Source organism: Ylistrum balloti, unplaced genomic scaffold (assembly GCF_031769215.1).
Source record: "Ylistrum balloti isolate Yb309-2 unplaced genomic scaffold, AGI_CSIRO_Ybal_v1 Utg369724, whole genome shotgun sequence".
Classification (NCBI taxonomy): Eukaryota; Metazoa; Mollusca; class Bivalvia; order Pectinida; family Pectinidae; genus Ylistrum; species Ylistrum balloti.
In genome coordinates this window covers 171,358-193,494 of record NW_026781942.1, presented here as the reverse complement: position 1 = coordinate 193,494, position 22,137 = coordinate 171,358, and the positions used below count along the sequence as shown (strand labels likewise).

At 35.8% G+C, this 22,137-nt stretch overlaps 1 protein-coding gene across 2 annotated transcripts in view; it reads right to left on the bottom strand.

The window, feature by feature from the left end:
- Nucleotides 1-22,137, bottom strand: part of LOC132565504 (kinesin heavy chain-like) — a 60,585-nt gene that overhangs the window by 4,841 nt on the left and 33,607 nt on the right. For both annotated transcript variants that reach the window (XM_060230154.1, XM_060230155.1), the window contains exons 9-22: nt 21,600-21,704; nt 20,422-20,570; nt 20,148-20,296; nt 19,499-19,683; nt 17,214-17,489; nt 16,118-16,267; nt 14,964-15,273; nt 13,522-13,708; nt 13,023-13,185; nt 10,572-10,643; nt 8,400-8,516; nt 7,956-8,092; nt 750-829; nt 307-417 (exon numbers count right to left, since the gene is read on the bottom strand). In XM_060230154.1, the coding sequence (XP_060086137.1) occupies nt 314-417; nt 750-829; nt 7,956-8,092; nt 8,400-8,516; nt 10,572-10,643; nt 13,023-13,185; nt 13,522-13,708; nt 14,964-15,273; nt 16,118-16,267; nt 17,214-17,489; nt 19,499-19,683; nt 20,148-20,296; nt 20,422-20,570; nt 21,600-21,704 (2,184 nt within the window). In that variant the 3' untranslated portion in view covers nt 307-313. The remainder of the gene's footprint in view (nt 1-306; nt 418-749; nt 830-7,955; nt 8,093-8,399; nt 8,517-10,571; nt 10,644-13,022; nt 13,186-13,521; nt 13,709-14,963; nt 15,274-16,117; nt 16,268-17,213; nt 17,490-19,498; nt 19,684-20,147; nt 20,297-20,421; nt 20,571-21,599; nt 21,705-22,137) is intronic.

Below are 22,137 nucleotides of genomic sequence, written 5' to 3'. Positions count from 1 at the left end.
CAAACAGAAAAAGAGACAAGACATATTTAACCCCTTCACCTATCACTCCAAAAATTGAAACAACATTCATTGTCTCATGATGAGGACAAAGTATACCCAAGTATGATTGCAAATTATCAAATTGACCTTCTGACAATATGTACTGATTTACTTGAGATGACCTTTTAAACATCTCTGAAGATAGTTCAGGATTGTATGGAGTAAAAGGTTGATGTATCCCTTTGATAACCATTGACGAAAAAAGTAAACCTCAATCAAAAATCACAGTCGCAAAGTTTTTAACATTTTACAAAATAAGTCACTCACCAGACATCTATGCATGAGGCTCAGCTTTAGCTGGCACCACCATACCACCCCCGCGGATAGCTGCTTGAGCAGAGGATCCACCTGGTGGGTGTCCGGGGCGAATGGGTTTGGCTGAAACATAAGAATATTTGAAGTTATATATATTTTGTATAAAAGTGACACTTATGACACAGGCATGCATTAACGTTTTATGTAACATTAAATTATTGACTTTGTATCATAGGGATACAAATAATATTTACAGGTGTGTCGATTACGACATCTACTGACGACAACTAAATCTGAAACAGTGAAACATGATCATAGTGACGACAAAACATGGCAAATATTTTCATTACTCACAATCAGAAATTGACAGCATACTAAATCTGGTCTCAGTGATCCACAATAGAGAGTAGTCTGCTGTATATTTAATGGATGAACATATTTCTATATAAACTCACCTATCTGGGCTGCATGGCCTCTCCTAGCCAGATTCTTCTGTCGGACAGCTTCTTTAATTCTGTCCACTTCATGCTGATATCTGTGATTGCAAAATAAGTCAATTAAAATCATTGTTAACAAATCAAAACATTTAAATGAAGCAATCAATCATTCTTGTGCAAAACCACTGGAAAAAAACCCCATGAATTCAGAATGTGTGTAATGATAAATGTTGATGGCTTCTGTAAAACATTCTTAAAGCATTTCATGACAAGTATTTTGTTTAGGATCCAGAGGAAATAATTGGCTTGAATGTTTTTTGTTTTACAATACAATATAATGAATTATTATATAGTAAATACAATATAATACACTTTTGAAAAGGGCTGCTTTCGTTTTTGCAGAAAAAGGTTTGTTCATATCTTAAATGTAACATTTCAGGCATAAAATTGAGACGGGAGTACAGATTCTACACCGGGCCTCAAAAGGCTTTGTCAAAGCTTGGTATAAAGCAAAATACCATCAATATGTTGAGAGCGACTCAAGCCTTTCTAGTGCCTACATCTACAATATACTGGAATAATTCATATTGTTTCTAGTTGTATAAGCTGTTTTTTTAATTTGGAATGTGTGCATAAATCTGATTTTTCACAGACACACCTGATTTATTAACTATTGTTTTACGTCCTATCAACATTCAGGGACATTTAAGGATGTGCCAGGTTTGAGTGGTGGAGGAAAGCCGGAGTTCCCGGAGAAAAACCAACTACCTCCCGCCAGAAACCTGACAACTGCCTCATGTAGGTCTCAAACCCCTAACCCAGAGATGGAGGGCCAGTTGAAAAAACAGTTAAACATCTTAACCACTCAACCACCACAGCCCCTTGAGACTCGCATCAATATCTCGTTTTCAACAATTGTACAGGAAGAAGAAGGCTATTATTTCACCATCTACAATGATAGATGTCTACATATGCAGACAAAACCTGAGTTGTATGACAACAAATAAGGCAACAGGGTTTCAATATGTTGATGGAAGATTCTGTATAATAAATTGTGATATACAAATATCAATAAAACAGTGAAAATAGAGGAAATTTTAGGAATTTACACATTCAGTAAATGACAAAAAAGGATCAGTATACAAATAATTGTCATGAAACTTCTAGGTTGATGAGTCTGATAATGTATGTAAAAACATGCTAACAAAGCTGAAACAAAACAAGGAAAAGCTTAGGTATATCTTGTAAAGCACAAGGCTGGCAGCACCTTCTCGCACAAAAACTAAATGACACATGCTCAGGTAGATGTGCTGGGATCCCCACAGCGTACACTACAGGCAGAACTGTGCAATCTAAAACAAAATCCTGTGAATCTATAAACATTGTACATGGATCATCTACAGCACCACACCTAAGCCTCAAGATTTACTCTGAATTATTTTAGGGATCTAACTTTAATAACACTATACTCCCTGTACTACGACTAAATTCATGTATTACTGCCTCCCTGTGTTATAGTACTGATATCTCCCTGTGTTATAGTACTGATATCTCCCTGTGTTATAGTACTGATATCTCCCTGTGTTATAGTACTGATATCTCCCTGTGTTATAGTACTGATATCTCCCTGTGTTATAGTACTGATATCTCCCTGTGTTATAGAACTGATATCTCCCTGTGTTGTAGTACTGATATCTCCCTGTGTTATAGAACTGATATCTCCCTGTGTTGTAGTACTGATATCTCCCTGTGTTATAGTACTGATATCTCCCTGTGTTATAGTACTGATATCTCCCTGTGTTATAGTACTGATATCTCCCTGTGTTATAGTACTGATATCTCCATGTGTTATAGTACTGATATCTCCCTGTGTTATAGAACTGATATCTCCCTGTGTTGTAGTACTGATATCTCCCTGTCTTATAGTACTGATATCTCCCTGTGTTATAGAACTGATATCTCCATGTGTTATAGTACTGATATCTCCCTGTGTTATAGTACTGATATCTCCCTGTGTTATAGTACTGATATCTCCCTGTGTTATAGAACTGATATCTCCCTGTGTTGTAGTACTGATATCTCCCTGTGTTGTAGTACTGATATCTCCCTGTGTTATAGTACTGATATCTCCCTGTGTTATAGAACTGATATCTCCCTGTGTTATAGAACTGATATCTCCCTGTGTTATAGAACTGATATCTCCATGTGTTATAGTACTGATATCTCCCTGTGTTATAGTACTGATATCTCCCTGTGTTATAGTACTGATATCTCCCTGTGTTATAGTACTGATATCTCCCTGTGTTATAGAACTGATATCTCCCTGTGTTGTAGTACTGATATCTCCCTGTGTTATAGTACTGATATCTCCCTGTGTTATAGAACTGATATCTCCCTGTGTTATAGAACTGATATCTCCATGTGTTATAGTACTGATATCTCCCTGTGTTATAGTACTGATATCTCCCTGTGTTATAGTACTGATATCTCCCTGTGTTATAGTACTGATATCTCCCTGTGTTATAGAACTGATATCTCCATGTGTTATAGTACTGATATCTCCCTGTGTTATAGTACTGATATCTCCCTGTGTTATAGTACTGATATCTCCCTGTGTTATAGTACTGATATCTCCATGTGTTATAGAACTGATATCTCCCTGTGTTATAGAACTGATATCTCCCTGTGTTATAGAACTGATATCTCCCTGTGTTATAGAACTGATATCTCCCTGTGTTGTAGTACTGATATCTCCCTGTGTTATAGTACTGATATCTCCCTGTGTTGTAGTACTGATATCTCCCTGTGTTATAGAACTGATATCTCCCTGTGTTATAGAACTGATATCTCCCTGTGTTGTAGTACTGATATCTCCCTGTGTTATAGTACTGATATCTCCCTGTGTTGTAGTACTGATATCTCCCTGTGTTATAGAACTGATATCTCCCTGTGTTATAGAACTGATATCTCCCTGTGTTGTAGTACTGATATCTCCCTGTGTTATAGTACTGATATCTCCCTGTGTTGTAGTACTGATATCTCCCTGTGTTATAGTACTGATATCTCCCTGTGTTATAGAACTGATATCTCCATGTGTTATAGTACTGATATCTCCCTGTGTTATAGTACTGATATCTCCCTGTGTTATAGAACTGATATCTCCCTGTGTTATAAAACTGATATCTCCCTGTGTTATAGTACTATCTATTTGTGCTACTACAAACTTTTTGTGTGCTATAGTTCTAACTATCTTCCTGGAGAACTGTCTCTCTCTGTACTATAGTAGAAACTGCTTTCTTATGAATATTTATTACATGTTTAAACAAATACCTTTGTTATGTTACTGCACATCATCCATACAAGTAAACGTCAGAGGATGTGATTTAGATCTTTAATTACAGTTAGAGGATGTGATTTAGATCTTTAATCACAGTTAGAGGATGTGATTTAGTTCTGTAATTACAGTTAGAGGATGTGATTTAGTTCTGTAATTACAGTTAGAGGATGTGATTTAGTTCTGTAATTTCAGTTAGAGGCTGTGATTTAGTTCTGTAATTACAGTTAGAGGATGTGATTTAGTTCTGTAATTACAGTTAGAGGATGTGATTTAGTTCTGTAATTACAGTTAGAGGATGTGATTTAGATCTTTAATTACAGTTAAAGGATCTGATTAAGTTCTTTAATTACAGTTAGAGGATGTGATTTAGTTCTTCAATTACAGTTAGAGGATGTGATTTAGTTCTTCAATTACAGTTAGAGGATGTGATTTAGTTCTTCAATTACAGTTAGAGGATGTGATTTAGTTCTTTAATTACAGTTAGAGGATGTGATTTAGTTCTTTAATTACAGTTAGAGGATGTGATTTAGTTCTTTAATTACAGTTAGAGGCTGTGATTTAGTTCTGTAATTACAGTTAGAGGATGTGATTTAGTTCTTCAATTACAGTTAGAGGATGTGATTAAGTTCTTCAATTACAGTTAGAGGATGTGATTTAGTTCTTCAATTACAGTTAGAGGATGTGATTTAGTTCTTTAATTACAGTTAGAGGATGTGATTTAGTTCTGTAATTACAGTTAGAGGATGTGATTTAGTTCTGTAATTTCAGTTAGAGGCTGTGATTTAGTTCTGTAATTACAGTTAGAGGATGTGATTTAGTTCTGTAATTACAGTTAGAGGATGTGATTTAGTTCTGTAATTACAGTTAGAGGATGTGATTTAGATCTTTAATTACAGTTAAAGGATCTGATTAAGTTCTTTAATTACAGTTAGAGGATGTGATTTAGTTCTTCAATTACAGTTAGAGGATGTGATTTAGTTCTTCAATTACAGTTAGAGGATGTGATTTAGTTCTTTAATTACAGTTAGAGGATGTGATTTAGTTCTTTAATTACAGTTAGAGGATGTGATTTAGTTCTTTAATTACAGTTAGAGGATGTGATTTAGTTCTTTAATTACAGTTAGAGGCTGTGATTTAGTTCTGTAATTACAGTTAGAGGATGTGATTTAGTTCTTCAATTACAGTTAGAGGATGTGATTAAGTTCTTCAATTACAGTTAGAGGATGTGATTTAGTTCTTCAATTACAGTTAGAGGATGTGATTTAGTTCTTTAATTACAGTTAGAGGATGTGATTAAGTTCTTTAATTACAGTTAGAGGATGTGATTTAATTCTTTAATTACAGTTAGAGGAAGTAATATAGGTCTTTAATTACTGTCAGAAGATGTGATTTTGTTCTTTAATTACAATTTAGAGAACACGACTTTGTTCCTTTACTATCCAGTATTTATATTGAATTTCAGAGTGTGTGGTCTTGTAGAATATACATGTACAAAAATACACAACATGACAGTGAGGAGAAGAGAGATGGGGAGGAGATACTTTCGGATAAGTTGTAAGGCCACAGTGGTGAGGACAGTCGGTGTCCAAGGAAGGAGGGAAGACTGGGATAAACCCAGTCTGTCGCCGTCCGTAAAAAGGCACTAGTTCCAGGCTCCGAGTATCCTTAACATGTTGTCTCATACTGGCAATGAGAAAACAACACAAGTTCTTCAACCTCCACTTGATGTCAGGCCTTGTGTTCCCTATCATCTATTTTCCAGTAAACCTTTTTCACTGTCACTAATCATCATGTCTCTCACTAATCTACGTTTCTTTCACATTGTCACTTTCCTCTACCTCTTTCCTACGTATTTCCTCACCCCATTCACTTTGTTGTACATTTCCACCTTTTACTACTGTCCTTCAACTTTTTTCTTTTTGTCATATCCTCTACACTTACATAAACTTGTTATTCTCCTCCATCTTTCCTCTCCCTGTCCTTCTCCTCTGTGTTGTTACTCTCATTTTCACCTCCTCCACTATAAATATATTTTCCCTTTTTATACACTCCTATACACCTCACATCTCACTCCTCTTTACTTCCTCCTCCTCATTGTCACTTTCATCATAAACCCATCTGCTTCTCATCCTCCTCTACACTTCAAATCCTGTTCTACATGATCTTCTACCACTTTCTATACCTCCTCATACTTCCCGTTCTTCTCTCACTCTCTTGTACTAATTGTCTCCCCTTAATTGTTCTTTGCCATGGTAAACATGGTTTTAAAATTCTTTTACAATCTCCAATTGTGATTTCTCAATGTTCTTCTCCTGAAAATTCTTACCTCACCTAAAGCAATTCTCAATTAGTAGTTACTGTTTTTTCCCCGACACTTCATATATATAAGAACTTTTGAATTGCCATCTACCTTTCCTATTGTAGTTTGTAGTTTGGATGACGTTTCTATCAAAATGAAAAATCTTTGATATTAAACAATAATATCTATGAAAATAGATAAATTAATTCTTGTAATAACTTAATGAAAAAACTTTATATTGAAGGTACACCCAGGTGTAAAAAAAAAAATACTAAAAAAGATGATTTATCTGAATTCTAGGGAACAGCTTTGCTGAACCAGATACCCAGTTGTTTAACAACAGATCTGGCAATAATTTTTTTTTTATTTCTGTCAAGTTAATGTTGGTCAAAATCTATCAACGTTGGCATTTTTATCAGGCTACGACTCTGGAAAATTCTGTTTAGTGTGAAAGAAAAACATTTATTTTGAAATAAAAGAAACAGAAACCAAAGTGACACTTGCCAAGGATCTACTACCGGATAAAGGCTTTGGAGACAAAAGTGGAGAATTTCAGAGGAGTCAGCCCTGATTTGGACTGGTTGTCATGAGAACGCTGACAGGTGGAGATAATCTCTTACTATAATAGAAGTTGGTTAGATTACCAAGCTACTGACACAATTCATACAGATATACAGCTGCTGTGGCACAAACACAAACACAGATGTCTTTAGGCACAAACACACAAGAAATCGTCATAACGTCACCAACAAACTATGTGCAGAGAAGCCAGCCAATGTTAAAGTGAGGTGCTATAGTACAACATGTATCTAAGTCAGCATACTGATTATTGCTGTAAGCATGAAGCAGTTTTCAGAAGCCATCAACATTCATAGGCACATATTGTTTCCTTCATCCAATTATACACCTATATATATATATATTAGACAAAATGTGAATTATGATCTTCACATCTTTAAGGGAGAAATTTTCACATCATCTTCTGTTATACAAATATGCTGACATATCTATATATCCTTCCTCATCACAAATGTCATCAAGTCTATAATCTTATAGGAAAATATGAAGACATCTTCAAATGTTTTATAGACATTCGTAATTATAAATATCCACTTCCCTAGACATGTTTTAACATTTGGAACTTATTCTGACCATTTGTGTAGACATTTATAAATACATATCCACTTACAATGACTTGTTCTAAACATCATGACAAACATATTATTATCAAAACTTCTCCTGTGTAAGATATTATCCTACAGTCAAACCTTGTTATCTCTAGCTCAAGATAATAGTATCCGCTATTCAATTTAAATGAGTTTGAATGTTGTGTGTAAAGTTAGGCAGTAACTGACGAAATAGTTTGAAGTAAACAGGATCATCGAGTTCTAGATAACAAGGTGTGACTGTATATGTGTTAGTTGCTAAAAGTCCAATACATCTCTACTACCTCCATGTTACCATTACCATTACCTTTATAAACAGAGGCCATTCTATCTATGGTGCCTCTGAGAAACATAATTAACAAGTAATCACATGATCACAGAGAATGTGGAAATGACAGTAGAATCTGCTTGACAATGCTTACCGTTTACGATCACGCATGGCACCCTCTTTAGCCTCCTTGAGAGCTGTCTCCAGAGATTTGACACGATCCATAGTTGCACGCAGCCTCTTCTCCAGTTTTGGAAGTTCACAGCGCAGGTCAGCATTATCACGCACCAGCTATATGGGTAGAGTAATCATGAACCAGTGTGACAAGTGTGACTATATATTTGACTGAGACAGATGAAAACTATCAGCAGTTTGTGAATATTGCTAACAGTCAACATAAAAACAAACAAAAAACAGTCAGCAACATAACCATGCAAGATTATTTCTAAGCAAAAGAGAATGCTATTTTCCAGAATTATGTTTATCCTATTTGAAAATACCAAGTACCAAACAAACATCATACAGTATTATGAAATATTCCTATAAGAAATTTGAAGAATAAAATCTTGAAATGTTGATAGATCACACATCTACCCACCTGCTTGTGGACCTTGGTCAGCTGTTCTAAGTTGTTCTCCAGGAAAGAGATTTTCTGTTTCTGGGCGGCATTTCCACCCACATCTTCTTCCTCCTCGTCTTCCTTCTTATTGGCTGACTGTTAACGTAATCAACATTCACCATACAAATTAATCATCACTGTCTTAGTATCATAGCAACGAATATACAAACTGATATATTTGATAGTCTACCATGGCAACAAACATCTACATAAATATTCCTTTTACAGAAATAAGATACATTCATAACTTTTGCTCAAATTCATTTTATCAATGAAAACACTGTTAATAATTACTCTAACCTGTTAATTCACAGAGCACAATGATCACAATTACAAAGAATTCCTAATGCCAATATTTTCACAAATTACTCAATTTCATATTACCTATTATCATATTGATACTTTTAAAAATTGAAATATTTCAGAAAAAATATCAAAACAAAACAATCACACACTAACTAGTAGAATAGAAAAAAAACATAACAAAACAAAACAAATCCTAGTGGCCTTGTTGGTCACCTGAGATCAGCAATATTGATTATAAAGGTTGTAGAATAAGTAGCTTTCAAGTGTCATGAAAAAGAAATTGTGACATTGATGATATCAAGACTTAAGAGATGTTTTAATCCCTTGGAGGTCAGCCAGCATCAATATATGTATACCACCAAAACTGTTTGACTTTTCTAACAATTATTACCAATTTATTTCCAATAGAAAATTAACAACTTCATTCTCAAAAGTCCAATTTTCCTTAAACTTCATCCCCTCCCCATGGGGAAATGAAAGATCCCAAGGTCATAAAATTTACAATTTCAGCAAAGCACCTTAAGACCCTTCCATTCATGAATGGCATTCGATTCTACGATATCTGGGTTTTGAGAAGAAGATTATTTAAGTTAATTTGACCACTTTTGGCCCTGCCCATCAGGCCCAATAGGTGTGGGACCTTTAACCAGGAAAGATTTCTGCAAAATTTCACTGAAATCTATTAAGGAATTTTTGAGATAAAGTTGAAAATGATAAAAAATTTTTATGGATGCATGACGCATGATGCCAGACAAAAGGCAATCGCAATAGGTCCACATGAGACTTTGTCTCAGGTCGCCAGAAAACAAATGACTTTAGAAGGTTAGGATACCAACCACATGTATATATACCTGTAGGACTTGCTAGGTGTACAGCGGATTTATACATTTTCATTGAATCCACAATAAAAGCAGAGAGTTACATTTTCTCCCGGAGACTCAACAGAAATTGTGTTCCCCGGATAATTCTTAATTCAAATTAAAAAACAACTCCTGGTGTTAATTAGCCATAAACTTCCGGTGTCTGTAGGGAATTACAATTTTTCTCTAATTTGACAAAAACCCAACAGTTTGACAGACAAAACATCCAAAAATCTAGCACATTTTTCTCTTTTGCTTCTCTCTCGTCTTAAAACTAGAAAATGTGATCACAAAGAACTGAGAAGAAATAAAGTGAAATAACAGAGTTGAGCAGTGTAAGGAACTGAGACAAAACTCACAACAAATATATATGTAAAGTAAAATATAGACCACTTCAAAAAGAAAGTGAACAGAGATGTAACTTGTATGATATTCATTACTGTCAACAGATCAATTATTTCTGGTTAACTCTGAAATCTAGTTAACAACAAGCTACCGGGTGTTCTGGATCTGTAACACCTTATACACTATATCAATGGATTTTTCCAAGTTTTTAGTCATTCATCTTATTAAATCCTGTACACATAAAGATCCCGTAAAAACTGTCACACTTTTAACAATCTTTTGTCTTGTAAGGCAATAAATCTATCTGGTTTAAGCATTACAGAAGATACATTTAGTTCATTTCCAAATACTAAATAAATTTCATTTTAAACAGAAAGTGATGTACCATGTATTATCAAAAGGAGCTATGATGTATAAAGCAAAATTTCAGTATTAGCATGTGAATAGTTTATAATCCCGGAAGTAACACAAGCAAACATTGTTGAGAATACAACAGTATTTAATACTGGTGACCTATGTGACGAGTTACATCTCTGCGCCTTGAGACAAGACAACATCTACGGGGAGGAGAAATTGTGGGTTGTACCTCGTCAATGAGGGAGTCCCAGCCTGACATCACAGTGTTGTTGTTTTTACCCACCTTCTTAACCCGGTTCTGTAGGTCCTGCACGAACAGCTTCCGCAGATTGTGGAGTGTCTGCAATTCCTTGGCCTGGTAAAATTACAATCATATTAACATTTCTCTCATTAATTATATCTTATTGTAATGCTGTATTAATCACTTAAGTGGACAGATCAATTACTGTCTCCAGAAAGAAACCATTAAGTTCTGACCTTCACTTAAAGTTAAGAGTCATGTTCTAACATTCACTTAAAGTGTACCCTGAGAGTAATTTTATATTTAAATACAATGTTAAGAATGCCGTAAAAATAATAATGATGAAAACCCCGTCAAAATCCGTCGCCCCAGTGTCGAGTTATTAAAGCTCAAAGTTGTCAATTTTCACCTGTCCGCCCAGACCTAATCAGCCGAATCGTCATTTCCGCGGAATCGAGGCTCTTCTACTCGTGACGTCATAAGTTCAACAGAAATGGCAGTCAACATGACTGACAGTGACAACGACACCGCAACTGAGAGCGATTTGAGCATGAGTTTTGAGGAGTCTGATTATGGTGTGAATGATATGTCTGAAGACGGAATCCAGCCCTACCGATCTAAACTGGAATTACAAGACGATGTATCAAGTGAGGAGGAAAGTGACCCTTCGAAAAGTGACGATCGCTTGGGCAACATAGATTGGCACGTACTTCACTGGGTCTCACCAGTAGTCGTGATAGTAGTCGAACAGTGAATCGTCGTTTCAAAGAAATAAAATAGGGTGTGGTTTTGGACTAATTTTACTATCTTCAAGTCTCGATCAACAATTTCTGACGTCGGGAAATCGTGTTTGTGCAAGACCATGCATACATTCACGAGGTGTCGGGAATTTTCTTACCGAAGAAGTTTCATCCGAGGGGAATTTTTCTTTCCAGGTAGCACTATGGATATATATAGATAGGGTGTCAACAACCAATTATAACACCCTCCGCTGTGTTAATAATAAAAATTTGATGTTTTAGAAGTTTAAACAATTATTTGACTGGTTTTTACCCTAGCACTGGTACACGTCTGTTGTTAGCCGACAGGCGTGTTGCCTCACAGGTGTCACAATTGTTTTTTCCAGCCACAGAGGTGCTAATTACCTAACCTGGCACAGGTGTGATTATGAGTTTAGATGACATCTCTACACTGTGAACTGTGTTTTCAAATCAAGATTGGTGATCTTATTGTTATTTTTACGATCGCAAAATTAATAACTAAACAACATCGTCTACTGGAAGATCTAAAAACCAAATACACCTTATACAAACAACATACACACATAACCTATTCTATAAATTCTAATAATTCTATTCTATACTATATAATAGTAGTATGAAAATTCTCGGGGTGAAAATTCCCGTGACCCATTCACGACTAGGCCTTCTCCGAGTATTAGGCGTTCACGATTACGAAGGAATAATATTCCTATGACCGCCCAAGTCATAGGCTAGCCTATCAATTTAAAATGTTTAGTTGTAGAATTAATAACAAAATATCAACCTAACAAATATACTTTTATTTAATCAACAATCAGTTTTATTTATCGACGTCATGCATCGACACCCCATCCGTGTTAGTGTTCGGACAACCATACACACCGCTTCCCTCCTCGATAGGAAGCCATTTTAGCGGATTTAAGCGCTAATTCACCGACCCCTCGTTCACTACCTTAGATATTGCGAAGATGTGAAGTACTTTCACGTAAATAAACAAAGAAATTACCATGGAAAATCCCAAAATAGATCACAATCACATGTAGCACAGTAAAGACAATATGGCTGCATCAACAAAAGCGTTGAACTTATGACGTCACAGGTTTGGGTGCCCGAAAACGAGGTCAACGCCTCTCAGCCAAAGGTGTGTTTTTCAGAAAAGTCGCAATTTCTCAGTAACGGAACATTCCACGGCATTCTCGTTTTCGGCATAGTGTATTTTATGTGCAGAACTATTTTTCAAGGTCAACATAGCTGACCTCTCAGGGTACACTTTAAAGTTAGAGTCAAATTCTGACCTTCATTTAACGTTTGAGTCAAAATCTGACCCTCAATTAAAGTTAGAGTCAAATTCTGACCTTCACTTAACGTTTGAGTAAAAATCTGACCCTCAATTAAAGTTAGAGTCAAATTCTGACCTTCACTTAACGTTTGAGTCAAAATCTGACCCTCAATTAAAGTTAGAGTCAAATTCTGACCTTCACTTAACGTTTGAGTCAAAATCTGACCCTCAATTAAAGTTAGAGTCAAATTCTGATCTTCACTTAAAGTTAAATTCTGACTTTCATTAAAAGTTAGATTCATGTTCTGACTTTGACTAAAAGAAAGTGTGAGAAATAATAGCCTTGTGACTGAAAGTAAGATGGATAATCAAATAATGCAACATAAAAACCATATCAATTTCCACAACCTACTAGATATATAACCGAACTTGAGTCCAACATTTACTACATACCACAGTCTCTTCTAGACCCTTTAGGTCCTGCTTAGCCTGTTCACGTCGATCAAGCTGCAGAGACAGTTCAGCAAGCTTGGCTGACTTCTCCGACTCTTCCTGTTTCAGCTTGTCATAATCTGACTGTAACTTATCCAGGGCCAAAACAAGCTTCTGGTTTGTACTGCAAATAGAAACATCATTTCCAAAATAAGTTTAAGCCAATCTACATTTTATGAACACTTTCAATTACATCTCATTGCAAAAAATAATAATGATGAAGGCAAAAAACTGGGCATCAGGCAAATTCTATGTAAGTGGAAACCTTTGAGTAGAAAGGTTAATTTTCCAATAGTATTAAATTAAAATAATCAAACTCCTCTGGCACTTTTGCATGTTTGTGACGAATTTAAAAACAAAAAGCAGACACAATGACATACATTGTAATAGTTCGAAATTAAAAAAACTGCAAAAAGAATTTCACTTATATTTGTTCAAACAGAAAAAGGCAATAACTTACTCCTTCAAGGATTCAATGAGGGTTTGTTTGTCTGTAATCTCGTCCCGGAGAGAGTTAAGTTGCTTCTGGTGCTGAGCACGGTGCTTCTCCAGCTGTTTCTCCAAAGCATCTTTCATATCGTTGATTGACTGGACCTTGTCTGAGGCCTCCTTCTCTTTCTGGGATGCTGTACTAGATGCCATACGCTCTGTAACCAAACATACAGGTAGTCATACAGTATGTCAAGTACAAAAAAAGCCCATGAGTTTCTATAAAGTTATGAAATAAGTTTTAGAATTTTTCTTTCCAGCCAACAAACTGACACATTAGGATAAAAATTTCTGTGAAGTTTCATCATTCTTACCTGAAATGGAAACGCATGCTACTTATACCATAATATAGATCTGTAAGAAATGTTCTTTGCCCAATAATATATCCTGATGACATGAAGTGTCTTGGTCATCAATGTTACAACCATGGTTCTGCACAGTGTATCACCATCAGAGCTCAGTGACATGTATTGGGTGTTATTACATTTGTCTGGGTAGTTCTATGATTAATGAAGGACAGAAAACCCAACACAGAATATATGGTAAAATTTCAGAGTCAGAAATTCCAAAACTCTCACATGCGGGTTGAGATATCCTAGTCCACAAAACAGACAATGGTGGATGATTTTTCTCACAAATATGATATTTTAAGTTGAACCATATACATCACACTACATCAATGGCCCACGAATTCTCTGAATAGATGACACTATCACATTATGTAATGGTCATGATATACTGTAATGGTCATGATATACATGTATAATAATGCAGTCTTACTGTGAGTGTTAAGTTTATCAATAGAAGTGGGTGTGAGATGTCTTGTCACAGAAATATATCTCAAAAGTGTAGCAGAAGTGTGGAATTTTTATCTTTGAAGTATGGTAAATTCCTATCTATGACATGTGGCAAAAGTGTGAATTCCTACCTATGACATGTGGCAAAAGTGTGAATTCCTACCTATGACATGTGGCAAAAGTGTGGAATTCCTACCTATGACATGTGGCAAAAGTGTGAATTCCTACCTCTGACATGTGGCAAAAGTGTGAATTCCTACCTATGACATGTGGGAAAAGTGTGAATTCCTACCTCTGACATGTGGCAAAAGTGTGAATTCCTACCTATGACATGTGGTAAAAGTGTGATTTCCTACCTCTGACATGTGGTAAAAGTGTGAATTCCTACCTATGACATGTGGCAAAAGTGTGAATTCCTACCTATGACATGTGGTAAAAGTGTGGTATTCCTACCTATGACATGTGGTAAAAGTGTGGTATTCCTACCTATGACATGTGGTAAAAGTGTGAATTCCTACCTATGACATGTGGTAAAAGTGTGAATTCCTACCTATGACATGTGGTAAAATTGTGGAATTCCTACCTATGACATGTGGTAAAATTGTGGAATTCCTACCTGATGCTTTCAGGGCAGTGTATTCATCATTAAGGGTGTCGACTTGTTCCTCTAGCTGACGTTTTTTGAGGTCCATGTCACGTATAGTCTCATTCAGTGAACTCATCTTGGCCTCATGTTGTGAGATGAGGAGGCGACAGTCAGAGAGGTCCTTCTCTGCATGCTCAAGTTTCTTTTGGTTTTCGCTGTGGTTAGTTTCCAACTGCTCAGTACGTGTGACCAGAGTCTTTACCTCGGACTTCATCTTACTGATGTATAGGCGGGCCACAGTGAATTCCTCCTCAAGTTTCTCCGATGATGAAATATTTGGCTGAACACAAAAGAAGAAAAACTCTGAAGTATACAATAACATCTTGTGTCCTTTAACAAGCTTACCTGTCAAGGTGGAACAAGCTTACCTGTCAAGGTGGAACAAGCTTACCTGTCAAGGTGGAACAAGCTTACCTGTCAAGGTGGAACAAGCTTACCTGTCAAGGTGGAACAAGCTTACCTGTCAAGGTGGAACAAGCTTACCTGTCAAGGTGGAACAAGCTTACCTGTCAAGGTGGAACAAGCTTACCTGTCAAGGTGGAACAAGCTTACCTGTCAAGGTGGAACAAGCTTACCTGGTAACTAATACAATATGAAGTTCAGACTCATTTTAACTACCTTGATATTTTTTAAACAATGATTTGTCTGAAGCTATTTTTCTTGAATATGTGGAATTAAATGCATAAACCTATTCTTCAATCATTGGTTAACAAAATTTCTAAGTCTTAAAATGAAGGCCCAGTTAATTATGATACATTTACCTTTTATTTTCATTTTGTCTAGATCTAGTATCTTAATCAACGGCCATTTATTTACCAGTGGTCTATCAGTATTATGTAAACAAATGGGTTTCTCAGCATTTTAAATATCACAAATCACACATACATTAGGATAAACGAGCAAATATTAATACAGGCCTCAAAAGCCTTGGTCGAAGTTTGTCAGAAAGAAAACTGAGATAAGTAGGACCAAACCTATCTAAACAATGAACGTCCCTAATCCAACTGATTAACAAAAACTGTCCAGATCACCTCTCCTTTTATCAAATCTCAGCTTTATTTCAAAGGATGTTAGATATCAGTTATTATCAGAAGGCTATTTGTACAATTGTTGTAGTCCCATACCTTGGACTCTGCAGCATTTCCACCTACGATAGTTCCAATATCACCCAGGTCCTTGAGCAGGCTGGCCATCATCTCTGCTACACGTTTCTTCTGGTGTAGGGATGCATCTCTCTGACTATCCAGTTCTGTCTGGAGACTGTTCACTTGACTCTGAAAACAGCATATGTATTAAGATATAGAGTGACAGGGATTAGAGCCCTGTATAACAGCGTGTGTATTAAGATAGGGAGTGACAGGGATTAGAGCCCTGAATAACAGGGTGTGTATTAAGATAGGGAGTGACAGGGATTAGAGCCCTGTATAACAGCGTGTGTATTAAGATAGGGAGTGACAGGGATTAGAGCCCTGTATAACAGCGTGTGTATTAAGATAGGGAGTGACAGGGATTAGAGCCCTGAATAACAGGGTGTGTATTAAGATAGGGAGTGACAGGGATTAGAGCCCTGTATAACAGCGTGTGTATTAAGATAGGGAGTGACAGGGATTAGAGCCCTGTATTCAGGGTTCAGAGTAGTAAGGTTCTGACATTTCTGTTAATTATAGCTGGTCTTTTACACAGAAAGTCTAAACAATATGTCATTATAAAAACACTCTCAAGCTGATCAATTTTGTTGTGGCTGATCAAGAGACATGATTTATTCTGAAGTCAATAGGATAATCTCACTATATAATTAAGTGGGTGATACCCTTACATCCAAGATCTGAAAGGCACTACAAAGAATTGTAAACAAATCAACCATGACCAATGGGCAAAAAACCCCAGCCAAATGATTTGAAAGTTTCATCAAAATCTTTAAAGAAGCAAAGGCATCACAGTGCTGATAAAGATTTTCTTAACATGTTAACAGTGATTTTGGACATGACAATATAACTTTGGAATTTGAACTTAACCCAAGACATTATGGTCCTGAAAATGAAAACAAATCAACAAATATTAACTCAAATCAAGACCTTAATTTCATTATAAATAAAAAGAAAATTTATTATGTTTTTTTTTCTTACAAAATAAACACTAGATAAAAAAACTGTCACTGATTATTTCAAGCTGCAGAATAAATAAGAAGATGTAAGGAAAATAAGCAATATCAATTCCTACCTGGTTAGCACTCATTTCTTCCAGCAGGTTCTCGTACTCCTTGGACTTGAGTTCCACTTCCTGTGACTTCTGGTCATAGTTCATAGCCAACTCCTCCAAGGCCTGAAGAACCTCCTTAACTTCGTCCTTGGCTGAGTCATTATCGGTCTGGATACGCGACATGTCAACTTGTAACATATCAAGGTCACGCTTTCCCACAGCAATGAGCTCTTCCTGCTCCAACATTTGTTCCTTCAGTCGCTCAATCAACTGTGACTGGTTGTTTATTTCATCATCCTGAAATAATTAAATAACAACAAATATAGGATTATAATTTCTTCATCAAATCTCAAGACAAGAAATAAATTGTATCCTTCATATGAAATTGAGAGAATGTACACCACTTGAAATGGCAACTAATCTCTCACTATTTACAGCTGCAGTTCTTCTTCATTATCAACTATTGGTATCTACCTCAACATTAACTGTTGGTATCTACCTCAACATTAACTGTTCGTATCAACCACAACATTAACTGTTGGTATCTACCACAACATTAACCTCAACATTAACTATTGGTATCTACCTCAACATTAACTGTTCGTATCAAGCACAACATTAACTGTTGGTATCTACCTCAACATTAACTGTTGGTATCTACCACAACATTAACTGTTGGTATCTACCACAACATTAACTGTTGGTATCTACCTCAACATTAACTGTTGGTATCTACCTCAACATTAACTGTTCGTATCAACCACAACATTAACTGTTGGTATCTACCACAACATTAACCTCAACATTAACTATTGGTATCTACCTCAACATTAACTGTTGGTATCTACCTCAACATTAACTGTTGGTATCTACCTCAACATTAACTGTTGGTATCTACCTCAACATTAACTGTTGGTATCTACCACAACATTAACTGTTGGTATCTACCTCAACATTAACTGTTGGTATCTACCACAACATTAACTGTTGGTATCTACCACAACATTAACCACAACATTAACTGTTGATATCTACCACAACATTAACTGTTGGTATCTACCACAACATTAACTGTTGGTATCTACCTCAACATTAACTGTTGGTATCTACCTCAACATTAACTGTTGGTATCAACCACAACATAAACTGTTGGTATTAATCACAACATTAACTGTTGGTATCAACCACAACATTAACTGTTGGTATCTACCACAACATTAACCACAACATTAACTGTTGGTATCTACCTCATCATTAACTGTTGGTATTAACCACAACATTAACCACAACATTAACTGTTGGTATCTACCACAACATTAACTGTTGGTATCTACCACAACATTAACTGTTGGTATCAACCACAACATTAACTGTTGGTATCTACCACAACATTAACTGTTGGTATCTACCACAACCACAACATAAACTGTTGGTATTAATCACAACATTAACTGTTGGTATCAACCACAACATTAACCACAACATTAACTGTTGGTATCTACCACAACATTAACTGTTGGTATCAACCACAACATTAACTGTTGGTATCTACCACAACATTAACTGTTGGTATTAACCACAACATTAACTGTTGGTATTAACCACACCATTAAATGTTGGTATCTACCACAACATTATCTGTTGATATCAACCACAACATCAACCTCAACATTAACTGTTGGTATCAACCACAACATTAACTGTTGGTATCTACTTCAAGATTAACTGTTGGTATCAACCACAACATTAACTGTTGGTATTAACCACAACATTAACTGTTGGTATCTACCACAACATTATCTGTTGGTATCAACCACAACATCAATCTCAACATTAACTGTTGGTATCTACCACAACATTATCTGTTGGTATCAACCACAACATCAATCTCAACATTAACTGTTGGTATCAAGCACAACATTAACTGTTGGTATCTACCACAACATTAACTGTTGGTATTAACCACAACATTTACTGTTGGTATCAAGCACAACATTAACTGTTGGTATCAACCACAACATTAACTGTTGGTATCTACCACAACATTAACTGTTGGTATCAACCACAACATTAACAGTTGGTTTCTATGCCATCCTTAACTGTTGGTATCTACCTCTTCAAAGACTGTTCAATTGATAATTGATAATTCCCTGGCTATGAGTTAGATGTAATGCTTTGGACCCTTGGGGCTCTTTAATATGACCACCTCCAAATGTTGGTAGCCTGTGTTTATTGCATGATAACTATATTAACTTTTTTTTATCTTCTTCATCTTCTTATGTTTTATACTGTTTTAAAAGACCCACCTTATCATCTAGTTGCTGATAGAGTTTAAGACGCTCTGCCTCAAACTGGGCTTTGTCAGCATCACTAGTACTGGCGGACATGAGTTTTGCAATGTCATTCTTTGGTGCTGTGCTAGCCTCTGCCTCCTGAAGGGATGTGGTACTGGCTTTCATGTCAAACTGTTCATCCTGGGACACATTCTGGCCTGTAAAGATTGATCTCTGTCTTTATATCATGTAAGCATTTAAAGCATTCAGAAAGCAAGCATATAGAAATCATACAATGGATAACAAGGGCCGCCACTTCTAGTGAAAAGCTCTGGACAAAGTTATGACGGATAAACAGATAGACAAAGTGGCGACTATATGCTTTCCCTTTGGGAAGCATAAAAATCAATGAGAAAATTTGAAATACTAATTTCTGATAATGTGCTTAATTCAGCACAATCAAATTTTAGCATATTATCACGTTTATGAATATTAATGCAATGATGAATTAGTGCACCAAACATAATGGCTATATATAAATAATATAAAGAAACAATAATAAGGGCAAATATATTTTAGCACAAATTAAAAATTAGATTAATGCTGAAAATGTACATTGGACTTAAAAGTACATCTAACATGTACCCAGGCTAAGCTGTGTAATTAGATATTAAATACTTACCAGAACGCCACATCTGTAGCTCAGCTTCAAACTTGGCAAGAACACCTTTAAGTCTAGCATTTCTCTCCTTCTCCTTCTCATATCTCCTCTTCCATTCCTCGGCAGTCAACTCTTCGTTCACAGAAACAACATTCTTGATGGTCTTTGCTCTAAATGGAATATAATTTGAAAATTTGTTATAATGTTTCATTACTATTTACATAAATGTCAGCATTTTCCTATTTTCTATCTGTGAACTGATATAACATTTAATCTAAAGCTACTATATAATTACCTTTGACCAAAGAGAAGTGTAGATTTAGTTTCTGCTTCATTATACGATGCTGGTGAACAGCAAATGACAACTGTGGTACGGGCGTTACCTCCCAAACTCTCCTGGAGGATCCTAGTCAATTTACTGTCACGGTACGGCACATGGCTTTTCTGTATAGATTCACACAACCAATGATAAGCAAATGTAGACGAAAGATTGGTGTATTATATATCAACTTGTGCACAGCAATGCCATTATATATATATATATACTAAAATGATGTTAATTTAAAGGACTAAAATGCCATAACAAGTATATACCTTATGTGATGTCATTAGTGCTGCCACAGAGACAGCAATGATAGACCATCAAAATGGCCATTCCATTTGAAGGAAAACATTGTAATTATTAAATTTATCTAGATATTAAGAAGAAATTTGAGGAACAAAACCTTTTCCTATCATCTGATCTAAATAACAATATCATGAACCACAATTTGCACCTTAGGTCTACAATTAAACAGTAATATTGATGACGACATATCACCAATAAAACTTCTCCCATGTTATCCTTTGTTTACCTCACAGAAGATTGGTATTGATGTAGGAAACATCAATATCATCACTGCAATGTCTTATGGCATTTACAGTCAGTATAAATGCCAGTGTCTTGCAGGTAAACGTATCATATATATTGTACACTACTGCATCCAATCTAATACCATCTAACCTCAATGAATACAAAAATAATAGCACTGCAGAGCTGTGATAGTGGGGGTATAAAATCAATAGCAAAGACAGAAGTTGGTGACAAAAAGATGTTTTTGTGAGTGACAAAAAGATGTTTTCAAGTCTCAATATTCATTTAAAGAGTAACATTCACATTTTTAAGATTTGGTGTTTAATTTTCATTTCCAGATCCATAAAGCCTCCAAAAACCTTTGGATACAACATTTCTATTCCATTTAATCCATTCAGAAGTATAGGATACATGCAAATTTTAAATGATTCCCATAATCAGCAATTCCTTACTAAACAAAAATTGTTCTTTATTAAAAAAATGTATTTGCTTCAAATGTTTAATATTTTCATTTTCATTTGTTGAGCATGAACTCAAAAATTTTCACAATCAAAACAGATATGCACAAAAGTTAATTATGCTAATTGTCCTGACAAATCTCCTCCTTCATCAGCACTGACCTGTTCATCAGCCAGGGCTGCAATCACGTTACCCAGAGCTGACAGGGACTTGTTGATGTTCTTTGCCTCGTCCAGCACTGCTCCCTCAGCTCCAGTCTTACTGACCTGTCAGCACAAATATTTACATTATTTGAGAAACATCATAAGCCATCTTCTGAATTTGTCACACTGCACATTGTCTCAGCATGACTCATGTATACACAAAGTTTTACTATCCTAGTTTAAATGAAAGCAAACTTATTCTAAGAACATTAATTTTCATAAAAGGAAGTAAATCTGGAATTATGGAGTTGTGGGGTTGTGGGTTGTGGGAATTTGGTACACAGACAGACAGATGGTGGGACAGAGGGAGGGATGGATGGTGGGACAGAGGGACGGATGGATGGTGGGACAGAGGGATAGAGGGACAGACAAAGTGGCCACTATAAAAATGTATGTGTTCATAGTATAATCTGAGCATAGAACTGTGTGAGAAGATATGGTTCAGACAATTAAAGGTTATTGAATGGACAATCTTGTGGATGTCCCCATATCTTGA